The sequence below is a fragment of the Pteropus vampyrus genome, unplaced genomic scaffold, assembly GCF_000151845.1.
Source record: "Pteropus vampyrus isolate Shadow unplaced genomic scaffold, Pvam_2.0 Scaffold20, whole genome shotgun sequence".
Taxonomy (NCBI): Eukaryota; Metazoa; Chordata; class Mammalia; order Chiroptera; family Pteropodidae; genus Pteropus; species Pteropus vampyrus.
The window spans coordinates 12,134,604-12,146,943 of NW_011888801.1; the positions used below are offsets into that span (position 1 = coordinate 12,134,604).

The 12,340-nt window shown below is 50.7% G+C and overlaps 1 protein-coding gene across 2 annotated transcripts in view; it reads left to right on the plus strand.

Moving 5' to 3' along the window:
• Positions 1-11,603: 11,603 nt before the first annotated feature.
• Positions 11,604-12,340, plus strand: part of OPN4 (opsin 4) — a 10,516-nt gene continuing 9,779 nt past the window's right edge. For both annotated transcript variants that reach the window (XM_011355351.1, XM_011355352.1), the window contains exon 1: positions 11,604-11,747. In XM_011355351.1, the coding sequence (XP_011353653.1) occupies positions 11,604-11,747 (144 nt within the window). The remainder of the gene's footprint in view (positions 11,748-12,340) is intronic.

Consider the following 12,340-nt stretch of genomic DNA (forward strand, 5'->3'; position numbering starts at 1 on the left):
GGACTGAATTTTTAATTTTGTTTATTTTAATTTTTAATTTAAATCATCATACACAGTTAGAGGCTACCACATTAGACAGTACAGGTCTAGACCAATTGTAGTAATAATGTCACTTTCCTTGTCAGCCATTGGTTTAGGAAAGGCCATTTAATCCTATCCTAAGGGAAAACTACTTGCTGTCTTCTTAATAAGAGGAAATCCCTCCACTTCTTGGTGTGTGATTTTTGGAAGCGATCCTTCTGGAGACCCATTTGTACCACCACATCCTTGAGGCACAAGGAAGGTTTGGAGGGATTTTGCTGAGCTGGGTACAGCATTGTGGTGCTAGCCATGTCTGCCTGGTGCCCTCCCCTGCCCAGCCACTTGACCCTGAGGCATCTCTCATATTCAAGCTCAGTAGAGCTTGTCCTTACTGAGATGCAAGCAGCTGCAGACCCACTTGGCACCTATGTATGCTTATTGATCTGCTGGGCCAGCATGCAGAGCTGCAGGCTGCAGGATAGCAAGTGAGGAGTGCCACTGGCTTCTGCCCACTGGCTGGCTTACCCCGCATACTATGTCCAGTGCCAAAGATGTGCCACTATGACCTTGGGATTAAGCTCTTTTGGTGCCTGCTGGTCCTTGGGAAGGGGAGCTGGTACTACACATAAGAGCAAGGCGGAGAGGCCCCTGGCGAGACAACCCAGTAAACATAGCAATGGGGAAATGGGAGTTGGTAGGTCAATTCTTCTTTCCTCCTCCAAGGCAGACTTCTTGGTATCATGGTGTTTCATACAGCCCCTCTGAAGATGTCTCTTACGTGGTTGAGCAATTGCTGCGCTTATTACAGCGCTGCGGCCAGCTCAGTCATGCCCTCTTTGTGCCTCCCTGCCTCTTTGCCTGCCTCACTCCTGCTTCTCTGGGACTCATTCCCCACAAAAGTGTTAGCATTTAAGCTTTTGCCTCAGACTTTGTTTTCCAGAGAATCCAGACTGAGACAAAACTCATTCTTCATATTTTGTTTTTCAAAAATTGCCCTGTGACATCAATTCTGCTTAATGCACAGTCACTTAGCACCTCCTTCTATTTCTGGGCACCAGGAGAGACCTCAGGATGCAGTGGTGAACACAGTAGGTGCCGTCCTTGCCTCCAGAGCCTTAGGGATGGGTAGGTGCCAAGTGAGGGCAATTATTCCACTATAAAGAAAGCAGGAAAGGCAAATTCTAGAAATCTCAGGATTTTACATCCATTGCTGTTGCAGAAATTTTTCTCTACCATCAAGGTTTTTTGGCTGGTCTAATCAAATACACAGACAGATTTGCAAGAGAAAACGACCAAGTTTAACTACATACATATGTGTGGAAACCTCACGTACATAAGAGAGTCAGAGACAAAAAGGGAAATTGGGGTATATATGACATTCTGAGCTGGGGATGAGGTAAGGTATCTTGGGGCTTCAGAGGATAATTGCAGGGAGAGCACATACTCAGTAATTATCAATTTGCCCTGTCTTGTAGATAGGTAAAAAAAGTCATTTCTGGTGATAACTTTTATCATGGCCCAGACCCCTAATTTAAATTCTTCTAGATAGTTAAGGGGTGGGGCAGGAGTTTCTTTTGAGCCCACAGGATCTCAGTTGCTTTTACTGCAAAATAATACACATACCACTGAGGCACATCTTGAATGGCTTGTTCTGAACTTCTACACTTGTCAATTCTAAAACCTGTGAGCATGGAGAAAGGGAGCAGTGGCTATATTCACTAGTAATTCTTCATGCTAGATAATCTCTTTCCTCAAAGTCTCCTAGAGTGAATGGGGAGTGGGGCTGGCAAGGTGAGTGCTCACGTCGCAGTAGTCATCTGGGAAGACGTTGTCCAAAGGCTCTTCTAGCAGTTTGTGGGTCATCTTATGGATTGGACAGGACACTCTGGTGAACTAGAGAGAGGATGACGAAATTGGAGCTTCCTTATCCCCCGAAGCTGGGAATCTACCTGTAATGACCTCTGACCTTCCTTCCCACTCTGGGATTCTGTGCCTCACTGAGCACCAGTCATCTTTTAGAGAATCTCATTCCATTTCCTTGCTCAATGCAGTAGGCATTTTTGGTGCTCTGCCCAGGTCCTGTGGCCCCTATTTACCAGGCCTGTGCACACAGCCCCTTCCCAGTGCTGGCATCTGGGAGTTCCTCACCCCTTGGGCTCTGGAGTGCTTGGATGTTTACGTGCCTCCAGAGTAGCCTGTAGCCCCTGTTTCACCACTAGCGAAAGAAAGCTCGGCTCCCCGCTTTGAGGCTGGATCAACTCCCAAGGGGTTGTTTACACCCTAGAGTTCCCAGCAGCATCCCTGAAATGCCCCACCCCTGAAATGGCACATCTGGCTGCCTTTCCCCTTCTCTACTCTGCTCTCTCCACTCCCAGGTCTGGCTGAGCCCATCCCATGCTGACATTTCAGTGTTCTTGAATTTGAATCAAAAGCAGCAAGAACGTCATCTGGGTGGGCCCTCAAGAGCTGGCCAAGAGTGCCCCTGTTCCTCGGGCTCTGTGCAGGTGGGCAGGGGGCAGGACCTAGAGGCCGGCAGGGTGGGGTAAGGGCCTACACAGCACTAGCCACAGTCCCTTCCCTTATAAAGCTGTAGCGGCATTCCTATGCTTTCTTGTCCACTCCCGCCCTCATCCCCATCCTCTCAGCCTATAGGGAAGGGGGAAGAACATAAAATACACAGCCTCATGTTGCAAAAATCACACTGGGGGGACTTCTGGATAAAGACAGCAGATGTAACACACACATCTGATTTGGCTCTCTCTCCAAAACTTCTAGGAAAATCACAGTAAATGTATATTGTAAAGGCAAAACTCTCAAAGATGGGAGAACAAAAGACGAAACAACAAAAAAATCTGGAACCGAGAAGCAGGTAGATGAGTAGAAACTGACTCAACAGTCCCAAGAAAGTCAAGTTCTAAACTAGCAATGGAACAACTAAAAACCATCCAGTCATGCAGGATCCACCGCAGGCTTCAGTGTGAGCAGCACTGAAGGAGAGGTAAAGGAGAGGAGGGAGGCCAAAAAAGATGATTGCAAGATGCTGTTCAGAGCCTTCAGCTTCCTCCCCTCTCCGTACAGCAGCATCAGGAAGAGGCATGGACTTTCCCTCTCCATCACAGACTGGAGGGTCTCCCCTGGAGTGAGTAAATCAGGGGTCTCTGCACTGGGCTATCGGGCAACTGTGAGCATGGCGGTACTGAACTGAAACAGGAAGCTAAGAGAATGCCAAGATGCCTCTATCCCTCACCAGCCCCCTTCTCTACTTGGCTCTTCCCTGGGAAAACTTATATCAGGGGTCCCTCCAACAAAGAGCCTAGCCAGACAGCCCTATGAAGAAATAGGGGTGGGGGCTCCCCCAGCCTCTAGTCCCATGGGAGGAAAAACACCAGTATACATCCTGAAAACCCTGGGGCTGGCTGGTGGGGGGTGCAGAGTGCAAGGATTAGTTTGGAGTCCTCTGATGTGGCTTTAGAGAGCTGTCAAACAGCTCTATGATGTTCTTTCTAGAATATGGGGACCTTAAGCCTCTTGACTTCTGCTTTGGAGCTTTAACCAACAATAGGAAAAGTTTCCACATCTTTCTAAACAAGATTCAGCAGTGTAATTCTTTTATTTATAGCTATGAAGATAAACAGCAGAAGAAATACTAAAGGATTGAAAATTGTTGCTTCTAGGAAGTGAAACTGGGGAGTAGGAGGGATGGGACAGGGCATTATTTTTCATAAGTCTTTGTGTATGATTTCATTTTTAAAGGATGTGCTGGTAACAATTAGATCACACAAATAAAAACTACAAAACAAATCCAGGAATTCCCTTGCCCAAGCCTGTCCTCAGGGATTTGTGGGGCGGCGGGGGGCGGCGGGGGGAGGTACTCACTCTTCAATCCCATCACGCAGTTACTCACCCCTGTCCAATGCTGTAGACATTGTCCAGAGTCCCTGAGCAGGAAAGTGAAGGCAGGAGCTGAGAGAGTAGCTGCTCTTTACACTGGTGTGAAACCATAAGCTTCCTGGTCCTCAGCCCTAAGGGAGAAGCTGTGAAGTTTTTGCTCTCAGAACTAAGATTCTGAGAAGCTTTTAGATGACTGAGGAAAGGCTGAGGCTCCTGGTGGAGACCATAGCCTCTTAGAGTGAGAGGAGCAGAGGGGCAGGCAGGCTGGAGTGTCCATGCTGTGGCGCCTGGATCTGGGCCTCCATCCCTTTGTGTCAAATGGCAGGGGAGGGAGGAGTCCAGGCACTGGCAGTCAGCCCTGCACCTGGCCCCCACCTCCTATTCTCTGTCTCTACCTCCATGCTTCGTCCAGCCCTCCCTGGAGACCCAGTAGCTTCCTGGGCCTTACCTGAAGCTTAAGTCTGCTCCTATCTCTCCAGTGAGGGCTGTCCCAAGCACAGCTCACCTGCTCAGAGTCTGTGGTTGGGGGTGGGGCAGCTGCCACACTCTGTACTGCCCTTGTCCCTAGGTGATAGAGGCCTCCCACAGACTATCCACTCTCACAATGTTGGTCAGTTCTGCTGGCTGCAAGGAATTGCAGTTTATCTGAGGAAATGGGAAGGCAGGCCTCGAGCTGGGATGCAAGGTGGGGCCTCAAGGCCTGACAGTTGTCAAACTGGCTGTCTCTGCTGGCTAAGGGGACCCAGGCAAAGCTGAACAACCTAGCTTGGGGCAGGAGTCTTCCAGCAGAATGGCAGTTCTTAAGACTCCCCAGGCTGCTCTTGGGGAGACCTAGGGGAGGGTCCCACTTCCTGGTCTCTGAACATCCCCCTGCCTCACCTCCTACTCCACAGTTCTTAACCTTTTCTGTGCCAGCGAGCCCTTTGGATTTGGGTGCAGCCTATGGAGTATTTTCAATGCATAACATAAAATACACAGGATTACAAAGGAAATCAATTACGCTGAAATAGTGCTACTAAATGCTAAATAATAAATTTGTGATGGAGTAGCATATATGACTCTATTAATGAAACAACAAAATCTGGTGGCAGATCTAAGCAAAGCCATAATTTTGAAATAGTGATGAACAAAACCAATGTTGTGCCATTATCAGTAAAAACTCCACTATCATATAAAAGTAGCAGTGCTTTCTTTTGGTGACAAAGTCACAGGTAAGATTACTGTGGGGTTTTGTCTGAGTTTATAATAAAGGAGAATGCTAAATTTCAGCTAGAGGTTAGTGCAAAGAACAATATTTTTTTTCTCACCTGAGGTCATTGATGCCCTGAATTCTGTCCGCAGACCCCAGACTAAGAATCCTGTCCGCAGACCCCAGACTAAGAATCCTGTCCCATCTACTTGGCCCCATACCTCATAGCTTCTGCTCATCACAGCCCTTGCCACCGGGCACCTCTCCTGTGCTCTTCTGCCCCTAAGCAACAAATACATGAACCCCGCTATCATCACCTCTTCTCCCCACTTTTCAGGGGCTCGGACAGGCCTACTTGGGGCCTGAATCCAGACCTTGCCTCAAGCAGCTGCAGTTTGGAGATGGTGGGCTAATTTGCTCCCAGGCCCAGACTGCAAAGCAGCAGCAATGTTCAGAGCAGACAGAGCTTGAAGCCAAGGGCACCTGGAGTGAGTGACAGAGGAGGGGTGGGGCTTACCTGTGAGTCCGGGAGTGTGTGTGGACAGCACTGACATAAAGATGCAGGTCAGATGCCTATGACTTTGTGTTTGGCAGCATTTTAAAAATCCCAGTGCCTAAGCCGCACCCCAGGCCGACAATGTTTATGTCTTTTGAGCACCTTCACCCATTTTACCCACGCTGAATTTCATTTTTTAAAACTAGTAGAAAGTTCTTGCTTTTGAGGGGCTGCTGTTATGCCCAAGGTATGTGAAATACAAGGTTGCCCACTTGATGGTTGCTTTTACACCCACATGCCGTCTAGGGTGTATAATCAATTTTCAAGTTAAACGTTTGATTTCTGGGCCTTACTCATGTTTTCCTTGACTCTGTTTTCCAATTCCTCTCTCGCACCTGTTAAGTTGTCATGATCACCTCAACAGAAGCCTCCAGCTAAGAGGAAAAAGAGGCCACTTTCTGGGGGTTGACTGTCATTTCCCTCCTGATTACACGCAAACTTGCCCAGGACAGCTGCTGTGACTGATGCCAACCCAGAGCATAGTTTGATAAATGCATGACTCTTGGATGGGTATAAAGTTGGAGACCCCAGACTGGACTCACTGAGACAACATACATGGACCAGGCAGGAGCGGCATAGGGGACAGCTCTGAAATGCACTGGTTCAGGACCCCATGCCAGGAGTGTGGGCACTAGTTGGTGCCAAACCCAGGACCCACAGGTGCTCCTGTGGGAACAGGAAAGAGTTCCACAGTGTAGATGCTGCCCTATGGCTCTCCGCCTCCCCACTCCCAACCCCTTTGCCAGCATAGGTTGCACAAAAGAGAACTCAGTGGATTCATCCTGGAGTGGGGAGTAAGGGTGGGAGAAGTCACAGAAAAAGAGGTGGGCAACAGGGACCAAATGACACTCAGATGCCTCTGGGGACATTAGCAGGACCACTGGGCCACTTGGCTGGCTCCTCATGGGCAGATACGCACTGGTGGGGAGAGCATGGATGGCAGCTTTAGGCCTAAGGCAGGTAAAAAGGTAGAGCTACACCTGCTGTTTTATGGTGCAAGGCAGTAGGAAAGCAAAAATTTTCTGAGTTTCTGCGTTTATGGCCCCTCCCTCAGGCCATGGGAAGGAGGACCCTATCCTGACAGAATTTGCCTGGAACCAGCAGATTCCAGGTGAGGGAGGGCCCAGGTGAGCTGCTGGCCAGGTGCCTACAGGAATATGCTCGTTGAGATATTTAATATTCCCCAGGCAAAAGCTCCTGCAAGATTCCCAGGAGTCTCTGAGTAACCAGATAGTCCTTGCCAGCCCCAGAATGAAGAAATTTATTCCTAGCAGTGGATGAGATGGCAATGGCAAGAGGGTGACATTACAATGCTTCCTGCTAGGCCAGGCTGGAGGGCGAGGAGACATGCCTCTGCAGGCGCTGGGTGCTATGGCCAGAAATACAGAAATGCAGGGGCCTACTACCTTCCTGGCTTTTCTATCAGCTTTTCTTGTGAGTGTTTTCAGGATTTTTCTACTGAGGACAGGAATTCTGGAGCTCAGAAAGCCTGTAAGTCAATTCATCATTGAGGCCTCTGGACAGTGTCCATGACGCTGGTTGATTCCAGTCCCCAAACAAGTGTGGGTTATGAGTCTGCTGAAGGCCCACTGCTGAGTTATTACTCCTGCTTGATCTAACACGAAACATTATACCTCCTGTCTCTCCGCCCTCCCCATGGCTGTGCAGCTCTGCAGACGCCCAGCCCTCTATGTCACCCCAGGGCCTCCCACTTCCTATGCCCTTGGTACTCCCCCATAGGCGAGGGGCTTGGAAAGCTTTTCCCATGTACAGCAATGCCAGCGAGGCGTGAAAAGCAGGCAGTGGTCAGTGCAGAGCTGTGGGCGAGGGCCCCAGGTACCACAACACACTCAACCCTGTCAGATCTCCGTGGCGGGTGGGAGTGGCAGGGGCAGCAGGGAGAATGAGTGTGATCTCCCATAGACTCCTAGGCCAGGCTGAGCAGAAGGGTGGCTCAGGCTGGTCCATGGGACCAAAGAGGCTGGCCAGGCAGAGAACTGGCACCACTGCCCACCGAGGGCTCAGGACAGCCCTTCATGAGCAACCCCTGTGTGAGAGCAACAGCACCCCTAGGTGAACTGGGAGGGCTGTCCTGCTGGCCAGAGGAGGGGGCAACCCACACTGTCTACTGGCTACAGCAGCAGGTGGGGGTGGGGTGAGGGATGACACATGTCTACTCCTCCACCCTTCCCTGCCCTGCTCTCTGTCCCAGGAAACCACGTCTCTTGAGATCCCTTACCTCTGGCGTCCAGGTAGATTTTGCCATTAGAAAGCATCTTCAGAAGACAGGAAACCAGAGAGGAGAACAGTGGAAATTCATACCCCGAGCTCTGCTCGCTGTGGCACCTCTGTCAACAGCCATGTCCCCACCGAGGCTTCGGCTTCCACCCACAGCACCGTCTCTCTGTGGTACTCCGCTGGACAGCCCCAGGCCCTAGAATCTCAGCACCCGCCTTCCTCCTCTTGGCAATCCCACCTTGGGCATGGCAGTGCATCGTGCTGTTGCTAATCTCTGGGTTGCCTCAGTGTCCCCTTAGATTGGCTTCTGCCACCTGTTTACAGTCCCTAAGTCCTCTGAAGAGTCTAGAACAGCATCTCTCCCATTTAGCTTACAAATAAGTCACCTGATTCAGTAGGTCTGGAGCATTTCTAACGAGCTCCAGGTGACATTGATGTTTCTGGTCCTTGGACAACATTTTAAGAAGAAAAGACCAGGGCAGTTTTTATTTTCATAAAATAATGTGCTGGGCACTCTGCTGGGCAGTGGGTCACAAAGGTGAAACGAATAGACCTGTGTTCAGTCCAGACAGGGAGACAGACTCATTTAGATGACAATCACTATAAATGACACCATTGGTGAGTGCTCCAAAGGATGGACAGGAGGCTGTGAACAGTCAGGTCCTCAGGATGGCTTCCTTGACACCTTTTTGAGATAATGTTTTAGCTGAAATGCAGGGAAGGGGTGGGGAAAGTTTTTAGCAGCAGTGCATGAGCAGAGGCTGGGTGACAGAGGAACTATGTATGTATATTCTGGGGTCTGAGAGGAAGTCAGCAGGGCTAGAGCACAGTGAGAACTCCTGGTGATTGGGCCCAGAAGCTCAGGTTCCCAGGCACTGAGCTGCCTCCTCCTTCCCCAGCAAGAGGGGCTGTACCTGAATTTGACTACCCATGGGAATTGGCCTCCCCTTCCCCTATGGCCTGAACTCAGCTTCCAGTAAGGTCTCCAGGTGCTGGCAGCTGGTGCCCTCAGACACCTCTCTGCTCAACTGGCAGCCACACCCAGACTGTCCGGTGTCTGAGTCTGGCTGCTGGTCTCCCAAAACAAGGCCATCTGGTCATGCATTAAAAAGGGGCAGTAGCAGGGGCAGGTCCTTGCCCTAGCACACAACCCCAGATATGATGGCAGCTTGGCCCCCACAGACGGACACTGAGGGGGACAGCATGCCTCTGCTTGCTGACCTTTGGAGTTTTAGTTTCCCCAAGAAACTCACATCTTAACCCCATACACAGTGATGTTTAGTATTTTCCTCCTCCCTCTCACCACATTAGGGCTTTTCTGTGTCTTATGAGCAGTGAAAACCATTGAAGGGTTAAACATGGGATTGTCTAACAGAATTTGTTTCCAAATACATTTAGGGCTGCAATGTGAAGAATGAGCTGTAAGGAGAGGGGAGAGAGAAAGGGGAGACCATGGGGAGAGGGGTTGCATATGGGTATGGTAGCCCTGTTATCAGCTCAGGTGTCCCTGGGGCCATAAGTACAGCAAGAGCCATGGCTGGCTCTGAATGCCAAGGTCAGGCTGCCCTTGGAGACTGAGAAAGGAAGAGATGCCAGACCTGTCTCTGAGGGAGTGGGCACTAGTTGGGGGATAGGTGACTATGAAGATTTGAAGACCTCTTCCCTTTTTGTCCCTGCATTGAGATTCTGGGGTGGAGTGGAGCCCATGGGACGGTTGATGGGGCAGCCAGGAGGGTCATCGAAAGACTGAGCCACACCTGGGGAGAGACATAAGGGGCAGAGTGGGGAGCAGAAGTGGGGTTTAGAGGCAGGGACAGAGCTGGGTACCTGGGAAGACAGGAGCCACCTAGTCTGAGAAAAGCAGTGGAAGGTCAGGGGCTCCCCAACCTGTGGCTTACAGCATGAACAGCTTGGGCAGTGGTGGCCCTGGGGTATGGTTCAACACTCTGTCCTTGGAAGCTGAGGCTGCCCACACGGCCCTCCTGGCTCAGCCTGGATAACAGGCTCTGGGCAGGTGTAGGGGTGCCCAGATGAGCCTCTGTGTATGTGTGTGATGAGCAAGTGGGCCATGGTGGGCCCTCCACAGAGGAGCTACAGCACAGGAAAAAATGGGGGAACATCACCGTCACCCCTGAGGGTGGCTAGGTGTCAACCATGGGGAAAGGACACCATAAGCAGATATGGGCTTGGGAAGGCTCCAGGCCTGGGGATTCAATTCTTTGGGATTTTAGGCATTGCTTTAAGGCCTGTGGTGCTCTGGGTGTGTGATCCCTTTTTGACTATCCATCTGACAAACACTTCAGGCTGGTGCTAGCTACTTGACCTGCATTCCCTCCTAATTATCATGTTGAAAGTGAAGTCTGATGTAGAATGGGACTTTAAGTTGGTTCAGAATTGCTTCCAGCTGAGATTAATAGTTAAATGCCCATATTCGAAAGCCTGCAGTTGGTAAGTCCATGCTGGGCTTTAAGGAGAGGAAGTGAAGCCAGTCCTTCAGCCTCACCCACCACCCAAGGTGAACCTCTGTAAATTGAATACCTTGAACGGAAGAGAACGTGCATCTGAACAGTGAGTTGGCACCTGTGGGAAGTATAGCTTCTCTCTGAGTGTGGGTGCAGCCATCCCCAGCCCAAATCTGCAGCTCTAGGAAAATTGTGAAGACTGCGGGGGTGGGGGACCCCTGAAAGAAGAGATGACATATCTCTCCACTCAAGGGCTCCACGAATCTCAGCATTGGGCCTCAAGACACAGCTCCCAAGTGGGACATTCCTGGAAGCTAGGAGACCACCCCCCGTAGAAAGTATACACACCTTCCACCCTCTTCAGCTCTGGGGCTCAAAGCTTCTGCTTCTGCTGCCTCTTCCAAGGGGGCAAAATGCACACCTGGGGTCCCCTCCACTTCTGACATTCACTTGTCTTGGGCCAGGACTTCAGCAGACCTAGGTAAGCTCCCAGGTCTCTATCAACTTTGTGTTTTTGATGCTTTTTTTTTTTTTTAACATTTATACTTTAACAAAAAGGTTTCATGATCTGATCTCACCTTGATTGTAAGATCTCTCTCTCTCTCTCTTACACACACACACACACACACAAACACACACACACACACACAAACACACACACACACACACAGGCTCATGTGGGCTGGATGTGATTGTACGGCACCCTGTGGAAAGGGTGAAGTTGGGGCTCCAAAAATTCACCTGTCCACTGGACAGCCCTGGGATTTTGGGGGGTGGCAGAAGCTGTTCTTCATGAACTCAGGGAAGAAAGAGAGTCCAGTCAGAAGGGAGGACGAAACCTTCTGCTCAATGTCCAGGAGCCTGAGCCTGGCAATTTCCCCCCACACACAATTACACACACACACACACACACACACACTCCACTATCATCAGGGACCTGTGTCTGAGGGGGCGGTGGCACCGGGCAACTGGGTATGTGTATTCTCAGCTCTTAAAGGTGGAAACAGAACCTGTGGCTCTGAGTCACCACAACCGTGACACTCTCTTTTCCTTTGTGCTTCATTGGACACAGATCAGTCACCAGCCCCAAGCTGGGTCCACGTTGGTCGCAGGAGTAGGAGGCTGGCTAACCAGACAGGAGTGCTGAGTATGGAGGAAAGCTGGGAGGCTGGGCACAGCTAACATCCTGAGTGCTCTGTGCTCTTGACGTCTCTGTGTGCTCAAGAAAGGACCACCCTACCTCAGGATGAACCTTCCCGTGGGGCCAAGAGTCCCACTGGACCCAGCCCAGGAGCCCAGCTGCATGGCCACCCCAGCCTCACCCAGCAGGTGGGACAGTTCCCCGAGCAGCGCCTCCAGCCTGGACCAACCTCTGCCCATCAGTCCCACGGTAAGCCTGGGGCAAGCGTGTGCAGGCATATAGCCTTCCCTCCCCTATCCTGATCCTTGACCTGGAGACACGCAGGGGCTTAGACAGGGAGATAAAAAAGGTCTGTGCTCTACTGTGGGGTTTTGGGCAGAGGTCAGTGGACCTCTCTGAGCCTGTCCTACACATATGGGCCACTAGAGGAGAGTGTGGACCATATTTTTCCTTGAAGAGAGCATCCGAGGAATAGAAAGACCAGTCTTGAAGGACAAAGGGCTGGAATGGCCCAGATCTGCCCTTGGCTACATCCACTCTTTTCTGAGAGTGGTTAGATACCCCCATGGAGCCTTCAAGAGAAGAAGGCATACACTAGACTTCTGGATTTGTCCAGCCCATAATGGGGCATTGGGTGTGTTCTGTTGCCTCCATCATTCTAGTCAGGATCCCAGGGCCATATCCACCAACTCCACCATTAACTGGGGAAGACCGAGGGTACCCTCTGGACCCTGGAATGCTGGCCTAGGTTCTGGACAAAATGGGAAGGTTCTGGTGGCTATAGGGGTTAGGGCAGGATAAATAATAAACCACTCCCTTGAAAAGAAGCTGGGAAAGGAGGT